Source organism: Phyllobates terribilis, unplaced genomic scaffold, assembly GCF_046119375.1.
Source record: "Phyllobates terribilis strain yellow unplaced genomic scaffold, ASM4611937v1 Scaffold_5__5_contigs__length_657084704, whole genome shotgun sequence".
Classification (NCBI taxonomy): domain Eukaryota; kingdom Metazoa; phylum Chordata; class Amphibia; order Anura; family Dendrobatidae; genus Phyllobates; species Phyllobates terribilis.
This window is the reverse complement of record NW_027362765.1, coordinates 58,944,151-58,966,301: the sequence shown is the minus strand read 5'-3', so window position 1 is coordinate 58,966,301 and position 22,151 is coordinate 58,944,151. Positions and strand designations below refer to the sequence as shown.

The 22,151-nt window shown below is 40.0% G+C and overlaps 1 protein-coding gene across 1 annotated transcript; it reads right to left on the bottom strand.

Annotated features, from left to right (window-relative positions):
* Nucleotides 1-583: 583 nt before the first annotated feature.
* LOC141271994 (uncharacterized) lies at nucleotides 584-21,112 on the bottom strand. The gene is made up of 7 exons (XM_073682264.1): nucleotides 21,054-21,112; nucleotides 20,305-20,454; nucleotides 19,996-20,175; nucleotides 19,789-19,912; nucleotides 19,608-19,705; nucleotides 13,455-13,545; nucleotides 584-2,500 (listed from the first exon to the last, which is right to left on the bottom strand). The coding sequence occupies exons 2-7, from the start codon at nucleotides 20,380-20,382 to the stop codon at nucleotides 1,404-1,406; spliced, it is 1,668 nt and encodes a 555-aa protein (XP_073538365.1). The 5' UTR covers nucleotides 20,383-20,454; nucleotides 21,054-21,112; the 3' UTR covers nucleotides 584-1,403.
* Between the last annotated feature and the right edge of the window lie 1,039 nt (nucleotides 21,113-22,151).

The window sequence follows — 22,151 nt, the reverse complement described above, 5'->3', positions numbered from 1 at the left end:
GTTAAAGCTTGGGCGGAAATAGGTCTTCCAAATGGACAATGACCCAAAGCATGCTGCCAAAATTTTAACAAAGTGGCTTAAGGATAACAAAGGCAATGTTTTGGAGTGGCCATCACAAAGCCCTGATCTCAATCCTATTGAAAATTTATGGGCAAAGCTGAAAAGGCAGGTGCCAGCAAGGCGACCTACAAACCTGGATCAGTTACACCAGTGTTGTCAGGAAGAATGGGCCCAAATTCCGACCAACTATTGTGAGAAGCTTGTGGAAGGATGTCCCAAACGTTTGAAACAAGTCATTCAGTTTAAGGGCAATGGTACCAAATACTAATGAAATGTATGTAAACTTTTGACTTTGCAGTAATAAAAATGCCTTAAAACATTCACTTTCTCTCATTATTCTGGCAATTGGAAAATAATAAAAATTATGGTAATCCTAATTGACCTAAAACAGGAAAGGTTTATTCTGATTTCATGTCAGATATTGAGAAAAACATGCATATCTGTCTTTTTATATAGTGTATGGAAACTTCTGGTTCCAACTCTAATTCTGCCTTAACTATTACTATACAAATGCCTACAGATCTCCCTTAGCTGTTTAGACTATAAAGCAATAGCTTAATATCTAAAGAATAAAAAGAAAGGTAGAGTCAAATACAAGGATATAAGTTTTAAAAGCAGATGTTTAATAAATATTGGTAACAAGTTTGAAAAGGGTTGTCCAATGCATCTCTCTTACTCTGGATCTAATATCAGCCTTGGGTCGGCCCTGCTGTACGTAATCGGGACTGTTCCCAAGGAGATTATTTGATTCTCAATTGTTCTTATCCAGTAGAGACTGCTGTGGGGCCTATGACCTGGAAGAACCTGTAGCTGAACAGTCCTACCTCCTGCCAGCAATTCCAATTTCAACAGTTTCTGCCTCCTCAGGATGCATGTAAAGTTGTATACATTGGTGGAGCAGGAAGACCTCAGCTCTTGGATCCACCAGTCATCATGCATGTCAGTTCCCAGTTTGGACATCTACTATGTAGCCCTCCATCTTATCGAATAAATGAGACTAGCTGGGCGTTGAATGGATTCCAACTGTCTTAATCAAGTATAGCAGCATGTCTCCATGGCCAGCCTAAAATAACGCAGAAAAAGAGCAACACTGGACAACCTTTTTAAGCTGCAGATATGCAGTATATATAATTGTTAAAGATTTCACATACATGCTTCATATATCAGTGTATTATTGCGATAATTGCTTTTCAATATCAAATGGTCATTGGTAAATGTATACATATAGTAATCATTCAGTGTTCTAACTTTTCTTTTCACTTCTAGACGTGTGATGTTACTTTAATGGAACTTTTATTTTTTTTGCAATATATTGTCAATAAAATGATTTGAAAAAAAAATTACTACTTCTCTGTGTGAATTCTCCGATGCTTAACAAGACTTGATTTCCAAACAAAGTATTTCTCACATTCTGAACATGAAAATGGCTTTTCCCCTGTGTGAATTCTTTGATGTGTAATAAGTTTGGATTTCTCAATATAACTTTTCCCACATTCTGAACATGAATATGGCTTGACCCCTGTGTGAATTCTCTGATGTATAACAAGATTTGTTTTCCGATTAAAACATTTCCCACATTCTGAACATGAATACGGCTTCTCCCCCGTGTGAGTTTGCTGATGTCTAATAAAATCTGATTTCTCAATAAAACATTTCCCACACTTTGAACATGAAAAAGGTCTCTCCCCTGTGTGAATTTTCTGATGTGTAACAAGATATGATTTACAATTAAAACATTTCCCACATTCTGAACATGAAAATGGCTTCTCCGATGTGTGACTTCTCTGATGTATAAGAAGATGTGCTTTCTCTGGAAAACATTTATCACATTCTGAACAAGAAAATGGTTTCTCCCCTGTGTGAGTTTTCTTATGTCTAACAAGATTTGTTTTCCGATTAAAACATTTCCCACATTCTGGACATGAAAATGGCTTTTCTCCGGTGTGAATCCTTTGATGTGTAATAAGTTTGGATTTCTCGCTATAACTTTTCTTACATTCTGAACACGAATATGGCTTAACTCCTGTGTGAGTCCTCTGATGTATAACAAGATTTGTTTTCCGAATAAAACATTTCCTGCATTCAGAACATGAAAATGTGTTTTCCCCTGTGTGAATTCTTTGATGTGTTACAAGATGTGATTTCTCTGAAAAAAATTCACCACATTCTGCACAAGAAAATGGTTTCTCCCGTATGTGATCTATTGGATGTTCAACAACCTTTCGGTGACTTTTATTCTGCGCATCAATCTTTGAAGCAGAAGAAATGACCTGTTGAAAAGGATCAGATGGCAGATTTCTTCTGAGAAGGGCTGGAGGCATAACTAGGATAATGCCATGCTCTGCACGTGTATCTGGTGCAATACCATTTTCTCCGGTAAAATCTGAAAATATTAGATGTCCATCTGAGTTCTGGGTACGGTCATCTGCCGAAGATAAAACTGATTTTATCATATTTCAGTAACACTGTCTTGAAAGAATATTAATATTACTATATTTTTATAACATTTCAATATATAACTTGTAATTCAATTATCAACTGACTAAAACTGTTAAACAAAAAGCAGAGACTAATACATTATGATTATAGCCACCAAGTTGTGTGCTTCAATTCTTCACGACTGTCGAAGCTGTGTTCTCCGTAGTTTCATGTTTCACTGCGCCTGTCACCAATCATTTTGCAGTAACATGTTCATCGGAATGTCATAAAGGGGCCTGTAAGTCAATGCTATTAGGTGGTGTCTGTGTCATACACTCTCTGAAAGTTACATGCAATTTTGACAAGAAAAGGGTACGTAGGAAGAGCAGTATGGTCAAAATACGTATGTACAAATATGCTGTGGTTTTAGAACAAGTATAGGGTTTTGTATTTTTTTTTCATGGTTGTAAGCAGAGGACATAAGAAAGGAGAAGTCGTCCTTTATACTTTCTTTTTATCTGTAATGGTCCTCTGCTAGCCATTGTTGTCAGTAACTGCATTTTTCATAGATCACCTAGTTTAAAGGCTACGGACACCTCTGTGTACGAAGAATTAGTAACTAGGGATGAGCGAACCCATGGACGTTCGGGTTCGGTAAAGGAATGCATAGAAAGCAGCTAGCATGTTGTGGACTGTGGAAGAGATGCATGTGAACAGAGTGAACACTCATTTCCAGCAGATGATACCAATCTGAAACAAGAAGAAACACAACAAGATGGCCAAAAGCAAGAATTTGAGAGCCACGCCCACGTCCCTTATTTGATGCTCTCCTCATTTTTTTAAGTCGTTTTTAGGCAAAGTACTCCCACAAACACGGTTACAGATTCGAAAAATTTGTTTTTATGCACAGCACTATCACAGACATGGGTGCATAAGAGTAGAAAATCTTTATTTAATGCACAGTACTACCAGAGACATAGGTGCATAAGAGTAGAAAAATTTGCTTTGACGCACATGACTCCCACAAACAGGGTTGTAGATTAGAAAAACTTTTGGGTATGCATAGCACTATCACAGACACGGGTGCAGAGTACACATAGAGAGACTTTTTGGAAAACTGCACATACACAAAACCTAATACTGCACCTACAGCTGCGTCCATACGCTAAGCAGAGCAGATATAAAAAATAATCTTGAACCAGGAGGAAGAGGTCCAAGTGGAGGAGGAGGTGGAGTAGGTGGAACTGCTGCACGTGGCGGTGGAAGTGCTGCACGTGGCGGTGTAGCTGGAAGAGGCAGGCAAGGAGGAATCCAACACTGTTTTTGTGTTTTGTTTTTCTTTGGGGTTGGGGGGTTTAGGGAATTGACTTAAAAGAACATAGAATTAGCTAAACGAAAAATAACAATCTAGAACCAGGAGGTGGAGCTCCAAGAGTAATTCAACAGTGTTTTTGTGGTGTGTTTTTTTTTTTTTTTTTCATGTTGCTGTTTTTATTTTTTTTAATGGAAATGACTTACAAGAACCAGGAATTACCAAAACTAGGAGGCGTAGGTCCAAATGGAGGAGGATGTGACCTGGCGGTGTAGGTGGAAGAGGCAAGGGAGGAGTAATTCAAATAGAAATGAAGAAATATTCCAGCTTAGAAAAATATCCAAAGTTTATTTAGTCCATAGCATGCTCTTGAAGCGCACTTGATCCAAAGGAAAAGCGACGCGTTTCGATCGCCGCAGCGTTCTTTATCAAAGCTAAAACCCTCTGATTCCGACAATGCTCTTAAGGAACCCTGAACCAATAGTTTGGTCCCACTACAACACATGATCCTTCACAGTTCATAAATGCAACCCATATATATATACTGGAAAAAAACATATATTATAAACATAAAATCATTTAATCATTTACATAATAAAGAAAATAAAAAATATTGTGGTAGATCGCTCACTCGGCTGCACACGGAGGTAGACACAGGTACACCGTCTTTTTAAATCTTTGGTTGGTTTATTAATAGTGTGGCATAGACCAACCATTAGTCCGTAAAAATAAAACACAGCCCGCTGGGCAACACAGGAAAGCAAAGCAAAAATGGTAAAACAAAGAACGCAGTCCTTGTGGTAGCTGGGATTCGCCTGAAAAGAGTTCAGCAACTCCACATGGTTCAGGTGGTGAATGACCTCCCACCCTACACAATGGTCATTCACAAAAAAACATTCCCTTTACTATGGAGTTAACCCCTCTCAACAAATAACATGCTGGAGAAAGCGTAATGGTTTTAGTTCACGGACGCCAACAGCCTCAGGGAAACATATCTCCCCCTCCAGCACTTTACCAGTGACTTTGTCACAATATATAACATAAATATAATGACTTTTCAAAATTAATAGTGAAACATGATTTTGTTACGTCTATTCAGACCATTGGGAGCTCTTGTACCCAAATTATAAATCCAAAAAGCTTCACGTGTGAGAAGAAATCGTCTGATGTCTCCTCCCCATATTGGTTTCATCACCTGTTCAATTCCATATACCTGGAGAGACCCAATGTTACGAGAATGTTGGGAAATAAAATGTTTGGCTACTGATGAAATGTTGTGACTTGTATTAGAAGTATTTGAAATATCATAAAGATGTTCTGATATCCTAGTTTTTAATTTTCGGGATGTACATCCTACATATGCTTTGTTGCACAAAGAGCAATTCATTTTATATACAACATTAAATGAGTTGCACTTAATATATTGTTTGATGTAAAATTTTAAAAGATTCTCCTTATTATGAAATATCTTCGTTTTACCTTAGCATTCCAGCCATGTTTTTCTGTTTTTTTTTGGTACAAACATACTGGGAGATATCATGTTTCCAAGCGTGGGGGCCCTTCTAGCAACTACATTACAATCAAATTTTAGAACTGCAGCTAAGGATTGATCCTCATAAAGGATAGGCAAGCATAAAATTAATAATGTGTCTAATTTTATAAAAATGCGGACTGTATTGAAAACATACAAATAGTTTCAGTCTATAACCTTGATTATCTTTTTGATGATTATTTTTTGATGACTTATTTTGCTGTATATTCTTATCAGAAAAAATAAGCTCACTGCGTTTTTTATTTTGCCCAATATTTAAAGCTCGATTAAGTGTCCAGGATATTTTCTATTTTTTAATTTGTTAATAGAATATTTCAATTCCATCTCTAGATTTTCATCCTTATTAAATTTCTTTTAATTCAAGTAAATTCTCCTACAGGAATAGACCTAATTGTATGTTTAGGGTGACTGCTGGTAGCGTGAAGTATTTTATTTCCACGTGTTTTACAATGGGTTCTAGTAGATATTAATTGATCGTGTACACCATGTAATTCCAAATCTAAAAAAAAAAATATGTGGAGTCATGTTTGGGAGTGAATTTTAAATTATAACTATTGGAATTAAGATATTTCATAAAGTCTGGTATGGCAAATAAAAAAATGTCATCAATATACAGTACAGACCAAAAGTTTGGACACACCTTCTCATTTAAAGATTTTTCTGTATTTTCATGACTATGAAAATTGTACATTCACACTGAAGGCATCAAAACTATGAATTAACACATGTGGAATTATATAGTTAACAAAAAATGTGAAACAACTGAAAATATGTCTTATATTCTAGGTTCTTCAAAGTAGCCACCTTTTGCTTTGATGACTGCTTTGCACACTCTTGGCATTCTCTTGATGAGCTTCAAGAGGTAGTCACCGGAAATGGTTTTCACTTCACAGGTGTGCCCTGTAAGGTTTAATAAGTGGGATTTCTTGCCTTATAAATGGGGTTGGCACCATCAGTTGTGTTGTGCAGAAGTCTGATGGATACACAGCTGATAGTCCTACTGAATAGACTGTTAGAATTTGTATTATGGCAAGAAAAAAGCAGCTAAGTAAAGAAAAACGAGTGGCCATCATTACTTTAAGAAATGAAGGTCAGTCAGTGCGAAAAATTGGGAAAACTTTGAATGTGTACCCAAGTGCAGTTGCAAAAACCATCAAGCGCTGCAAAGAAACTGGCTCACATGAGGACCGCCCCAGTAAAGGAAGACCAAGAGTCACCTCTGCTTCTGAGGATAAGTTTATCCAAGTCATCAGCCTCAGAAATCGCAGGTTAACAGCAGCTCAGATTAGAGACCAGGTCAATGCCACACAGAGTTCTAGCAGCAGACACATCTCTTCAACAACTGTTAAGAGGAGACTTTGTGCAGCAGGCCTTCATGGTAAAATAGCTGCTAGGAAACCACTGCTAAGGACAGGCAACAAGCAAAACAGACTTGTTTGGGCTAAAGAACACAAGGAATGGACATTAGACCAGTGGAAATCTGTGCTTTGGTCTGATGAGTCCAAATTTGAGATCTTTGGTTCCAACCACCGTGTCTTTGTGCGACGCAGAAAAGGTGAACGGATGGACTCTACATGCCTGGTTCCCACTGTGAAGCATGGAGGAGAAGGTGTGATGGTGTGGGGGTGCTTTGCTGGTGACACTGTTGAGGATTTATTCAAAATTGAAGGCATACTGAACCAGCATGGCTACCACAGCATCTTGCAGAGGCATGCTATTCCATCCGGTTTGCGTTTAGCTGGACCATCACACCTCCAGGCTGTGTAAGGGCTATTTGACCAAGAAGGAGAGTGATGGGGTGCTACGCCAGATGACCTGGCCTCCACAGTCACCAGACCTGAACCCAATTGAGATGGTTTGGGGTGAGCTGGACCGCAGAGTGAAGGCAAAAGGGCCAACAAGTGCTAAGCATCTCTGGGAACTCCTTCAAGATTGTTGGAAGACCATTTCCGGTGACTACCTCTTGAAGCTCATCAAGAGAATGCCAAGAGTGTGCAAAGCAGTCATCAAAGCAAAAGGTGGCTACTTTGAAGAACCTAGAATATAAGACATATTTTCAGTTGTTTCACACTTTTTTGTTAAGTATATAATTCCACATGTATTAATTCATAGTTTTGATGCCTTCAGTGTGAATGTACAATTTTCATAGTCATGAAAATACAGAAAAATCTTTAAATTAGAAGGTGTGTCCAAACTTTTGGTCTGTACTGTATCTGCAATACCAGACAATTGATTATGAAAATTTGTTGGATGAAGAAAACAAAAAATTTAACTCCCAAAAAGCCATGGCCAGGCTGGCGAGGGAAGGTGAAAATTTGGCACCCATCGCCACGCCTGATCGTTGTAAATAATAATCCTGATCAAAGGAGAAAAAATTGTGAGTTAGTAGAAAATAAGTAACTTGCAGATTGTAATTGATCAAATCCTCAGAGTAGTTACTATATTTGACCAAATGAAAATTGAGAGCTTGCATAGCTACACAGTACAGAATACATGTATATAGTGATATTACATCACAACATAGCCAGGTGTAATCGGCTGTCCACTTTTTTTGTGAAAAAACCCTGAGGATATCACGTGAGTCTTTAATATAGCTCGGAATTCTATGGACCAGTGATTGCAACAGTGAGTCCAACGATTCACATAAATGTTCATTAGTCGATCCTATTCCTGAGACAATGAGTCTCATCAGGGGAATACCATCTTGTTTGTGGATTTTAGGTAGTCCATGTAATATTGGAAGTATAGGGTGTTGTACATCCAAAAACTCAGCCTGGAAGAGGCAAGGGAGGAGTGATTCAACACTGTGTTTGTTATTTATTTTTTTTTTTAGTGTGGTATATATATATTTATTTTTATGGAACTGATTTAAAAGAGCCTAGAATTAATATAACTACAAATAGCAATCTAGAACCAAGAGGTGTAGATCCAAGTGGAGAAGAAGGTGGACAGGGCATGGTGATGTAGATGGAAGAGGCAAGGGAGGAGCAATCCAACACTGTTTTTGTTGGGGGAGGGTGTTTGGGTGGGCTTTCTTTTTTTAGGGAACTGACTTATAAGAACATAGATTTGATAAAAAAAAAAAAACTAGAACCAGGCGGAGGTCCAACTGTAGCAGGAGGTGGAGGAGTTGGACATGGTGTTGTAGGTGGAAGGGGCAGTGGACGAAGTAGCACACACAGTTTTTTTTATTTAGAGAGGCACCCAAATTAAACAAATGGCAAACAGAGTTGAACACTGGCTGGGTCCGGCTGGTATAGTTGACCAGTCAGCTAAAAGGTATGGACAAGTCCTGTGGGATCCACGCCTGGTTCATTTTAATGAATGTTAGCTTCCCCATGTTGGCTGTAGACAAGCCGATGCGCATGTCAATGCGCATTGCGCACTGAAATACTTCGTCCAGGGGTCAAACGCTGGACGAAGCATTTCAGTGCAAAACGCGCATCGGGTGTGGTGGGTTTCTGGAGCTACTACAGAGGTAACAGTGTGGTATATTATCCTCATGTTTATACTTACTTTACATGCTATATATGGATGATTGTTATCTGGCATAGATGGAGACATGATCTGCTGCCAGTCTTACCAATATAAATGGAGGCATGATCTGCTGCTAGTCTTATTAATATGGTTCGATTAATATACAATTATGAATGCATATTTAAGATGATGACCACTAGGTTGCTAACTAATACACCTTTATAAACTGTATGATTCTTAAAGCATCCATCACCCAAACCTTTGTTGTTGTATACTCACTGATCTATATTGGTACCTTTCAAATTGTATTGATGGTATAGACCTTTTAGCTACTATCCGGGTTTAACCACCCTGTGCAATATACGTGGTTTGTCTCATTTTTATGTTATGCTTTTAATCTTTTATTAATAAAATTAAAATTGAATATAGATTTGGCCCATTGGTAAAGCTTGTTTATTGGATTGTTGTATGGTAGTGCGGCTTTATAGCCACATAGTTGGGATAATATTGGTGTATACACTACTGGTACAGACACAGCGGTAGAATAAAATTATTTTTTAGGCCCACAAATGGCACAGACACAGCGGCAGAGTAGAATTATTTTTTAGGCACACTACTCGCAAAGAGACGGCTGCAGAGTACAATTATATTTTTATGCCCACTACTCATACAGCAAAAAAAAAGAAATCCTGATACTCACGCGTTGATTAATGCTCGTTTAAGAGGAATGCACAAGACGTTTCATCCCATCCCAGGGATTTAGTGATGATATATGTTTATTGTATATATCTATTATTTGTATTTCTATGATGATTTGTTTAAATATTTGTGTTTTTCTCTTACAGTTATATGAGGAAAATAGCAGTATGAAAAAAAGAAATCCTGGCACTCACGTGTTGATTAATGCTCATTTAATAGAAATCCACACAATGTTTCAGCCCATCCCAGGCTTTTCTCAATTGTGGAGTAACATACACAACAGGGTTTTGTATAAAGCAAATTCAAGGAAATGACATCATGATCATTAACATAAGTTAACATACCGTTATATGAAAAAGTTTGGGCGCCCCTATTAATCTTAAGCTTAATGTTTTATAAAAATTGGTGTTTTTGCAACAGCTATTTCAGTTTGATATATGTAATAACTGTTGGACACAGTAATGTTTCTGCCTTGAAATGAGGTTTATTGTACTAACAGAAAATGTGCAATCTGCATTCAAACAAAATTTGACAGGTGCATAAGTATGGGCACCTCACCAGAAAAGTGACATTAATATTTAGTAGATCCTCCTTTTGCAAAAATAACAGCCTCTAGTCGCTTCCTGTAGCTTTTAATGAGTTCCTGGATCCTGGATGAAGGTATTTTTGACCATTACTCTTTACAAAACAATTCCAGTTCAGTTAAGTTTGATGGTTGCCGAGCATGGACAGCCTTCTTCAAATGATCCCACAGATGTTCAATGATATTCAGGTCTGGGGATGGCCATTCCAGAACATTGTAATTGTTCCTCTGCATGAATGCCTGAGTAGATTTGGAGCGGTGTTTTGGATCATTGTCTTGCTGAAAGATCCATCCCCTGCGTAACTTCAACTTTATCACTGATTCTTGAACATTATTGTCAAAAATCTGCTGATACTGAGAGGAATCCATGCGTCCCTCAACTTTAACAAGATTCCCGGTGCCGGCATTGGCCACACAGCCCCAAAGCATGATGGAACCTCCACCAAATTTTACTGTGGGTAGCAAGTGTTTTTCTTGGAATGCTGTGTTTTTTTGCCGCCATGCATATTGCCTTTTTGTATGACCAAACAACTCAATCTTGGTTTCATCAGTCCACAGGACCTTCTTCCAAAAAGAAATTGGCTTCTCCAAATGTGCTTTTGCATACCTCAGCCGACTCTGTTTGTGGCGTGCTTGCAGAAACGGCTTCTTTCGCATCACACTCCCATACAGCTTCTCCTTGTGCAAAGTGCATTGTATAGTTGACCGATGCACAGTGACACCATCTGCAGCAAGTTGATGCTGCAGCTCTCTGGAGGTGGTCTGAGGATTGTCCTTGACTGATCTCACCATTCTTCTTCTCTGCCTTTCTGATGTTTTTCTTGGCCTGCCACTTCTGGCCTTAACAAGAACTGTCCCTGTGTTCTTCCATTTCCTTACTATGTTCCTCACAGTGGAAACTGACAGGTTAAATCTCTGAGACAACTTTTTGTATCCTTCCCCTGAACAACTATGTTGAATAATCTTTGTTTTCAGATCATTTGACAGTTGTTTTGAGGAGCCCATGATGCCACTCTTCAAAGGAGATTCAGACAGGAGAACAACTTGCAAGTGGCCACTTTAAGTAGCTTTTCTCATGATTGCATACACCTGGCTATGAAGTTCAAAGCTCAATGAGCTAACAAAACCAAAAAAAGTGCTTTAGTAAGTTAGTAAAAAGTAGGTAGGAGTATTTAAAATAAGAAAATGATAAGGGTGCCCATACTTATGCACCTGTCAAATTTAGTTTGAATGCAGATTGCACATTTTCTGTTAGTACAATAAACCTCATTTCAAGGCAGAAACATTACTGTGTCCAACAGTTATTACATATATCAAACTGAAATAGCTGTTGCAAAAACACCAATTTTTATAAAACATTAAGCTTAAGATTAATAGGGGCGCCCAAACTTTTTCATATAACGGTATGTTAACTTATGTTAATGATCATGATGTCATTTCCTTGAATTTGCTTTATACAAAACCCTGTTGTGTATGTTACTCCACAATTGAGAAAAGCCTGGGATGGGCTGAAACATTGTGTGGATTTCTATTAAATGAGCATTAATCAACACGTGAGTGCCAGGATTTCTTTTTTTCATACTGCTATTTTCCTCAAGTGCACCATGACTGAACAGAGTGTCGACCATTCAATTTGAATTATATTCACTACTCCTACAGACATGGCTGCAGAGTACACAAAGGCTTTTTCGAACAGTACTCACACAGAGGGGGGTTGCAAAGTACACACAGACGGGGGTTGCAGAGTACACACAGAGGCTTAAAGGCACAGGACTCTCACAGTCGGGGGTGCAAAGTACACACAATGGCTTAAAGGCACAGTGCTCCCACAGGCGAGGGTGCAAAGTACACACAATGGCTTTTTGTCACTGTGCTCCAACAGGTGAGAGTGCAAAGTACACACAGTGACTTTTTGGCACAGTACTCCCACAGGCGAGGGTGCAAAGTACACACAGTGACTTTTTGGCACAGTACTCCCACAGGCGGAAGTGCAGAGTACACACAGCGGCTTTTTAGCAAAATACTCCCAAAGATATGGGTGCAGAATACACAAAGAGCTTTTTTGGCACAGTACTCCCACAGTTATGAGTGTACTCCTGTTTCCCTATTTACACAGATACTCTATATGTGGTAGAAAACTAGTGTTTGGGCGCACAGTAGGGCTCGGAATGGAAGGGGCAACATTCGACTTTTGGAGGGCAAAATGGCTGAAATAGATAGTGGACGCCATGTCGCGTTTGCTAAGCCCCTGATGTGCCTAAAAAATTAACCTCATTTTGGAAACTACACCCCTCAAGGAATTTATCTAGAGGTGTGGTGAGCACATTGAACCCACAGATGCTTCACATAATTTTAATACAATGAGCCGTGAAAATGAAAAAATCATTTTTACCTCAAAAATGTAGCTTTAGCCACAATTTTTTCCTTTTGAGTAGGGTAACTGTAGAAAATTGACCCCAACATTTGTTGTGTGAATTCTCCTTAGTACGCTGATACCCCATATGTGGTGGAAAACTACTGTTTGGGCGCACGGCAGGGCTTGGAACGGAAGGAGCGCTAATTGAGTTCTAGAGCGCAATTTTGGCTGGAATAGATTGCGGATGCCATGTCACATATGAAAAACCCCTGACATGCCAAAACATTATAAATCCCCACAAGTGACCCCATTTTGCAAACTACTCCTCTTAAGGAATTAATCTAGGGGTGCAGTGAACAGTTTTAACCCTCTGACGATTCACAGAACTGTATAACATTGAGCTGAGTCAATAGAAAATTACAATTTTTTTCCACTAAATGTTGCTTTGGCCCCAATTTTTCAATTTTCAAAAGGGATAATAGGATAAAATGAAAAAAATTGTTATGTAATCTCTCCTGAGTATGCCAATACCCCTTGTGGTGTGGTCGAAAACTACTTTTGAGGCACAGTACAAAGCTCAGAAGGGAAGAAGCGACAAATTGGAGTGTAGATTTTACAGGAATGGTTTGTGGGTGCTATGTCACATTGGTAGAGTCCCTGAGGGGCAGCACCCCCATAAGTGACCCCATTTTACAAAATACACCTCTCATTGAATTAATTTAAGGGTGCAGTGAGCATGTTGAAACCACATGTGCCTCATAGAGTTTCATACCACTGGGCAATGAAGAAAGAATAATTACATTTTTACCACTAAAATGTTGTTTTAGCCCCAAGTTTTTAATTTTTATAAGGGCTAAATGGAAAAAATGGCCTGCACAGTTTGTTGCACAATTTCTTCTGAGTGCGCCAATACCCTACATGTAATCGGGAACTACTTTTTAGGCACAGTAAATAAGAAGAATCTGTGACTTCTCGCCATTTAGTGGTTACTACTCACCTGTGCTGTTATCTGTAGGAATCTCCTCTTTACACCGCTCATCACCTCTCACGTAGGTCTCTGTAGTATTAATATGGATCAGATCTTTACCCTGAAACAAATATGGGAAAAGCCACAGACACATGAAAACTTTGTATGACGACCAAAAATAACAGCAGCAGTTATCACATAGAAGCAGGGCTTCGGTATAAATCCAACCTGTCAGATCTTAATTCTAACCAGCAGTCTCCATAACCAGAAAACTGTGAGAAGATCCAGACAACATCTAATGTCTATGATCAGCTTTATCCTGTCATCTCCACCAAGTATAAAACATATACTGAATGGCCAGATTATTAGAGACATCCATCACGTAACACAAAAGGTCTTCTTTGGTCTTCAGAACCTCAGCAATTCATTGGGTCATAGATTGCATTAAACGAATAAATAGTTAATCAGGAATATTGTTCCATCTCAACAGGATCGCTACTTTGCCCGATGAAGTTTAGTTTTTCTATTTCCCTTAGACATCAATGTCACTGGTCATCTGGTGTTGTAGCCCATCTGTGCTAAGGAACGATGAGTGCATTTAGACACATTAGTTGGGCACCATGTTCAGTTTACATGACTGTGCTCCACCTGTTAACATAGTAACATAGTTTTTAAGGTTGAAGGAAGACTAAGTCCATCAAGTTCAACCCACAGTCTAACATGTTGATCCAGAGGAAGGCAAAAAAAAAAACATGTGGCAAACACCAAGCTCCACATTGGGGAAAAAAATTCCTTCCAGGCTCCATACGATAATCAGACTAGTTCCCTGGATCAACGCCCTATCAAGGAATCTAGTATATATAACCTGTAATATTATACTTTTCAAGAAAGGCATCCATGCCCTTCTTCCATTTTAGTAGTGAATCACTCATTACAACATCATGCGGCTGAGAGTTCCATAGTCTCACTGCTCTTACAGTAAAGAATCCCCGTCTGTGATTATGATTAAACCTTCTTTCCTCCAGACGTAGAAGATGCCCCCTTTACCCCATCTCAGGCCTCAGAGAAAAAGATCAGTAGAAAGGTCTTTGTACTGTCCCCTCATATACTTGTACATAGTAATAAGATCACCCCTAAGCCTTCGTTTTTCCAAAGTAAATAACCCCAAGTGTAATAACCTGCCTTGGTATTGCAGACCCCACAGTCCTCTAATAACCTTGGTCGCTCTTCTCTGCACCCGCTCTAGTTCAGCTATGTCTTTCTTATACACCGGAGACCAGAACTGTACACAGTATTCTAAGTGTGGTCGCACTAGTGACTCGTATAGAGGTAAAATTATGTTCTCCTCATGAGCATCTATGCCTCTTTTAATGCATCCCATTATTTTATTTGCCTTTGCAGCAGCTGCCTGACACTGGCCACCAAACGTAAGCTTGTCGTCCACCAATACACCCAGGTCTTTTTCAGTGACAGTTTTGCCCAGTGTTTTACAATTAAGCATATAATTATACATTTTATTTCCTCTACCCAAGTGCATTACCTTACATTTATCCCCATTAAAGCGCATTTGCCATTTATCAGCCCAAGCTTCTAGTTTACATAGATCCTCCTGTAATATAAAATTGTCCTCCTCTGTATTGATTACCCTGCAGAGTTTAGTGTCATATGCAAATATTGAAATATTACTCTGTATGCCCCCTACAAGGTCATTAATAAATATGTTAAAAAGAAGCGGGCCCAATACTGACCCCTGTGGTACCCCACTGTTAACTGAGACCCAGTCTGAGTGTGTTCCATTAATAACCACCCTTTGTTTCCTATCACTGAGCCACATACATATATTTTCCCCTATCCCCATTGTTCTCATTTTATGTATCAACCTTTAGTGTGGAACCGTATCAAAAGCTTTTGAAAAGTCCATATACACACCATCCACTGCATTTCCTGGGTCCAGTCCGGAACTTACCTCTTCATAAAAGCTGTTCAGATTAGTTTGACAGGAACAGTCCCTCGTAAACCCATGTTGATATTGTGTCATGAGGTTATTCTTCTTCAGATACTCTATTATAGCATCTCTTAGGAAACCCTCCAGGATTTTACCCACAGTAGAGGTTAAGCTTACTGGCCTATAATATCCAAGTTCAGTTTTTGTCCCCTTTTTGAATATTGGCACCACATTTGCTATATACCAGTCCTGTGGTACAGACCCTGTTATTATGGAATCTTTAAAGTTTAAAAATAATGGTCTATCTATGACGTTACTTAATTCCTGCAATATTCGTGGGTGTATCCCATCCGGCCCGGGGATTTGTCAACTTTAGTGATTTTTAGACGCCTCCGTACTTCCTGCTGGGTTAAGCAAGTGACATTTAATGGACAATTTCTGTGATCACTGATCATGTTTTCTGTCATGCTATTTTCTTGTGTAAATACTGTTGAAAAAAAATCATTTAGCATATTGGCTTTTTCCTCATCCTCATCCACCATTTCACCCAGACTATTTTTAAGGGGGGCAACACTATCATTTTTTAGTTTTTTACTGTTTATGTAGTTAAAGAATATTTTGGGATTATTTTTACTTTCTCAGGCAATGAGTCTCTCTGTCTCAATCTTTGCTGCCTTGATTTGTTTTTTACAGAATTTATTTAATTTTCTGTATTTATTTAATGTCTCATCACTACCTACTTGCTTTAGTTCTCTAAATGCTTTTCTTTTGTCAATTGTTGCACCCTTTAGCTCTATGCAGCCATAATGGTTTCCTCGTATTTCTAGCATGTTTATTCCCATAGGGTATATATTGTGCACAGGTCCTATTCAGGATGCTAATAAATGTCTCCCATTTGCTTTGTGTAGTTTTATGTCTCAGGATATCATCCCAGTTTATTGCACTAAGATCATCTCTCAACCGTTGGAAATTTGCCTTCCTGAAGTTTAGTGTCCTAGTAACCCCTCTACTACACATCTTATTAAAGGATAAATGAAAACTTATTATTTTGTGATCACTATTACCCAAGTGACCCCCAACTCGTATATTTGATATGCGGTCTGGCCTGTTGGTTAATATTAGGTCTAGCAGTGCCCCCCTTCTTGTTGGGTCCTGAACCAGTTGCGAAAGGTAATTGTCTCTCAAAGTTGTAAAAAACCTATTACCTTTGCTTGAACTACAGGTTTCTGTTCCCCAATGTATTTCAGGGTAGTTGAAGTCCCCCATAATAATGACTTCTCCTTGAGTCGCTGCTTCATCTATTTGCTTTATGAGGATAGTCTCCGCTGCTTCCATTATTTTTGGAGACTTATAACAAACCCCTATCAGTAATTTATTACTTTTTCCCCCTCCCCTTATCTCCACCCACAGGGACTCTACATTTTCATTAGATTCACATATATTCTCACACAAGATGGGTTTTAAGGATGATTTTACACATAAACACCCCCCCCCTTGCTTGTTTGTACGGTCATTTCTGAACAGACTATAGCCCTGTAAATTAACTGCCCAGTCATGGCTCTCGTCCAGCCATGTTTCAGATATCCCCACCATGTCATAATTATTTTCCAACAAAATTAATTCTAATTCCTCCATTTTGTTGGTGAGGCTTCTGGCATTAGTGTACATGCATTTTATGTATCTCTCTGTACCACTATTACTTCTTACTATATTGACTCTTCTAACCCTACCCCCAATTTCTTTATTAGTGCCCAGGTCACTATCTGCACTATCTTCCCCACCTATAAAATGAATACCCTCCCCCCCAATCCCTAGTTTAAACACTCCTCCAACCTTCTAGCCATTTTCTCCCCCAACACAGCTGCACCCTCCCCATTGAGGTGCAGCCCGTCCCTAGCGTAGAATCTGTAGCCAACTGAGAAGTCGCCCAGTTCTCCAGGAACCCAAACCCCTCCTTCCTACACCAGTTCCTGAGCCACTTATTTATCTTCCTAATCTCCCGTTGCCTCTCTGGCGTGGCACGTGGTACAGGTAGTATTTCAGAGAATACCACCTTGGAGGTCCTTGCTTTAAGCTTGCAGCCTAATTCCCTGAAATCATCTTTAAGGACCTTCCACCTACCTCTAACTTTGTCATTTGTGCCAATGTGCACCATGACCGCTGGGTCCTCACCAGCCCCTCCCAGTAATCTGTCAACCCGATCAGCGATGTGCCGGACTCGAGCGCCAGGTAGGCAGCACACTGTTCGACGATCCCTGTCTTTGTGACAGATTGCCCTATCTGTTCCCTTAATAATTGAGTCCCCCACTACCAGCACCGACCTGGCCTGCCCTGCTCTCCTATTTCACCCCTTACTGGAGCGGACACACCTCCGGCTTTCAGAGGACATGCCTTGCTTCAGCAGTGCTACCCCTGTACCGACACCCCCCTCATCTGTCAACTTTGCAAACTTATTGGGGTGCGCCATATCAGGACTAGCCTCCCTGGCACCTGTTGATCGGAACGATTCCTAATATCTTCCCAACGAGTTGTTTTCGTCCTCAAATCACCTTTTGTTGGATGTTTTTCCTCAATCACAACTTTCTCAGTGTACTCTAGACACCATTATATGTAAAAACACCAAGAGCAGAGATCACACAGCATATTTTACATAAGTATTTTTAGCCAAGGAGGAGTATGTAATTTACATTTTCTCAGCTTTATAGTACATAGGTTTAAATAATGCTAAGACCTCACTATTTAAACAGGAAACATAATGCTTCCAAGCATGGATAGAGTGAAACAGTTTGTTCAGTCAAAAAAAGTTCCTGTGGATAGGTGGTAACTTGGTTATTGGTGGGTGCCCGACTGCTGGCACCAGCACAGATAGGCAGAACGGAGAACTTTTATCACTATTAAATGGCGCAGAGGTGCGCATGTGCAACCAACCCTCTATTCATTCCTTACAGGGCTGCCGAGTGCTAAATTTGGCTTTTTCCTGTAGCTGCTCCATTTTGTAGTGAGAATAAAAGTTCCCCGTTCTGCCAATTGGTGCTGGTCCCAGTGGTTGGACAACCACCGATCAGCAAGTTATCAGGGGGATAAATGTTCTGGGGGATAAATGATAACTTTTCACCGGACAATCCCTTTATGGCCGCCAACCATATTAGATAGGGGTCAGCTATACAACCATTCAGCCGTCGGTCATCACCCCTGACTCTCACGTACACAGGAACGTTTGCCCGAGCGCTGCTGTGTTCTCTATGAGAGAGACACTGATTTACTTTTCTCGGGGCGGCTTATATTCTGCGAGAACAAAGAGAATCAGCCTCTGAAATTCAGCAGACTGAATTCCCAGACATCATCTGTTGGGGGAGAGTTGGGCAGCCCCATACATATCAGACTGTTGGTTGATCCAGCAGACTTTAGTCTTATGTTTTTCACAGCCATTAGTGTAACCTCTAGAATAAGCTTCGCTGCAATAACAAACCAAGAGATTTCCTGTTCTTATTGCAAAGGCGTTGTCCGCTATTGGATGACCCCCTTAATAGCCCCAGGGTGCAGCATAAAATAAACCTAACTTAGTACCTCTTCCTCACTCATCACCAACTGCACCTTCTCTGATAGATTTATGATCAGTCATACTATAGAGGTGATGACCTCACAACATCTTATTTCTGGGTCCTGGACTGTACTGATGCTAATAAAACTGTAAGGACAGACAGCACTGCTCACTCTGCAGCTTTGGCACTATAATATCAATTCTTGCTCTCTCCCGCAGGGGAGGGGGTGGGCACACAGCTCTGACCTCATGTTCAATTCCTGGCTTTTCTTTCATCTTCTGTTCGTTGTTCATTCAGTTTCATGCGTACTAATACTCATGAGGCTGAAATAAAAGCATGAAAATAGATTTACAGGTATCATAGACGCTTGTAGAGACGTAACCATGAGGTTGGCAACTTGTTGAAATATGTGCCGAGACCCTAGCAACGATGAACATGTCACATTTGATGTCACTCAGATTGTGAAATCTTCCCATTCTAATGAAGATTCACACTGAGAAGTGATTGATTCATTTTCTGATGCACCCTGGGGCCATGGTTCTAATTTCCACACAGAAAATTTTCAATTCGGAGAACACAGATGTCTCTAATAAATTGGCCATTCAGTGTATAATACTGGTGCAAGACTGAACACAAGACCTTCACAGCCGTCTACACATCATAGCGGAGATCTCATGACACCTTCTCTCCATCTACCTGATGATCCTGAGGAACATTGGGATTTTCTTGTTTACAGTCCTGTTGAAGAAGATGACGGGGACATCTCTCTGGTGTTGTCCTCTTACTGGATAGAACTGGAGAAAACACATACAGGGGCTGAATTCATTCTTTACCTACAGATAATTATAGGCCGTGTATATTTAGCCCTGTCTATTACCTGGTGATGTGAGGGGTTGGGGAACCTCCATCATGACGTCCTTGTACATATCTTTGTGCCCTTCTAAATACTCCCACTCCTCCATGGAGAAATAGACGGTGACATCCTGACACCTTATAGGAACCTAACACATACAATGATACTGTCATCCCCTCGACCCCTTCATATTTTTACTGTATAATGTCCCAGTATTCCGAGCAGTGTCACCTCTCCAGTCAGCATCTCAATCATCTTGTAGGTGAGTTCTAGGATCTTCTGATCATTGATGTCCTCACAATTCAGGGGGTGAGGTGGAGGCCCTGTGATTGGGCTCAGGGGTCTTCCCCATCCCTCAGACACAGGGGCCTGACAACGATCACTAGAGGTCTTTTTCACTACTATGTAATCCTGGTTATGGAGAGATACATTAATAAATCTCACTACAGACATTTCCAGAGTCCTCACCTCTCCAGTTCTGTCCATCTGTTATTCCCATAGATAAAAATGATGTAATGTGACCTCATCAGAATCTCTCACCTCTCCAGTAAGCCGGAAGAGGATCTCTAGAGTGAGGTGTAATATCCTCTCCGCCATCTTGTCCCTGTCCCTATCCATCCTTGACGGGTCAATCAGGAGAATTCTCTTATATAGAAGATCTCCACTGAGAGGATCCGATATTGTAGGGACCTGAATGAGAAGATGACGATGTAACATCATAAAGATCCCATGTAAGAAATCTCCGGAGCTGTTACCGGCTTCACATGATCACTACATCCAGTCATGGCCCCGTCCTGCACCCGGTATAACACACAATCACATTATAGTCACATACAGAGATTTATCACAGAATATCTCCAATCCAGCATCAAAAACACAAAACAAATCTAAAAGGAAAATCAAAAATATCTGAATCTTTATTACACCTACTATATATTGGGATAGGATCTTGGAGCTGGGAATACCCCTTTAAATATTTCAGAAAAACAAGACAAAGTTATAAAGTGCCGGGAACATTCACAGAGATCGGGACGGCAGAATCGGGGACGTCAGTAACAGATAATGATAGAACATTAATATCTCCTGATAGTGACAACATGGAGCGGGCGACGGCCATAATGGGGACTGTACAGTAACAGAGCAGCGAGCGACGTCAGGAGGGAAGTGACCCAATCTAATCCAATACAGACAGATCCTGATATAGCGACACAGACGGGAACACATTCTGTCTCCTGGAATGTGACCGCAGCACTAAGGGGGTTAATAGTAATGGGGGAATCTCCACATACCTCCACCTGCAGAGCCGCCACCACATATATGGCTGTTCTGTGCGCACAGGACCTGTGATGAGGTCACAGGAGGGGAGGAGTCAGGGGTCACATGATCAGGGGCCTCAGTGTATGCAGGACTCTGCTGTGCTGGTTGTCACGGTGTTGCACATCTTCACTGTTTTCTGGTCCAGATCCCTCCTCTTTGATTCTGGACATTCCTCCATGTTTCCGTAGTTCGGCCATTGGGATTTACATTTTTTTTATTCACTTTACACATAATTTTTTTGTTCAGAATTATTCATTCAGATTTTTATTATAGCAAGCAATGGATAACAGAGCATACAAGGACAATCAGACCATGAACTTCTGCCTGAATATGGAATATAAAATGGATAAAATTGCAGTTGTCTGGATGAGGCTCAACTTCTTTGTGAGAAGCACCCATAAAATGGTGTATTGTAAACTTTTTGATTTATGTTCCGCACTGTGGACAAAGGAACATCAACATCTCTGGAGATGGACATGCAACCTTGAGATTGTTGATTATTGTTCAACAATTTTAGTTCTCAAGTCTTCAGACAGTTCTCTTCTCCTTTATCTGTTCTCCATGCTTAGTGGCACACACAGACACACAATACAAAGACTGAGTCAACTTCTTCCCTTTTTATCTGGTGTCAGGTGTGATTTTCATATTGCCCACACCTGTTACTTGCCATAGGTGAGTTTGAATGAGCATCACAAGCTGGAAACAAAGTTGTTTACCCGCATTTGAAAAAGGTGCCAATAATTTTGTCTGGCCCATTTTTGGGGTTTTGTGTGAAATTATGTCCAATTTGCTTTTTTTTTTTTCTCAGTTTTTTTGTGTTGTTCCAATACACACAAAGGAAATATACGTGTGTGTATAACAAAACATGTGTAATTGCAATGAATTTCTGGGAGAAATATTTCATTTTCTGGAACAATTTCAAGGGTGCCAACACTTTCGGCCATGACTGTACATGCACTGATCAGCCATTATATTGAATTCACTGGCCTAGTATTATATAGGCTCTGTGAAGCCAAAAAGGCTCTTTCTTTTTACCTGGACCTTTACCTCCTGTAAGTCATTTGGTGCGG

Excerpts from the sequence above, each read along its gene's own strand:
- LOC141271994 (XM_073682264.1), bottom strand. The coding sequence starts at position 20,382 with ATGGATAGGGACAGGGACAAGATGGCGGAGAGGATATTACACCTCACT. Across the intron at positions 19,913-19,995 it reads TTGAGATGCTGACTGGAGAG|GTTCCTATAAGGTGTCAGGA; the intron begins GTGACACTGCTC and ends TGTATGTGTTAG. Across the intron at positions 13,546-19,607 it reads ATGTTCCTCAGGATCATCAG|GGTAAAGATCTGATCCATAT; the intron begins GTAGATGGAGAG and ends TATTTGTTTCAG.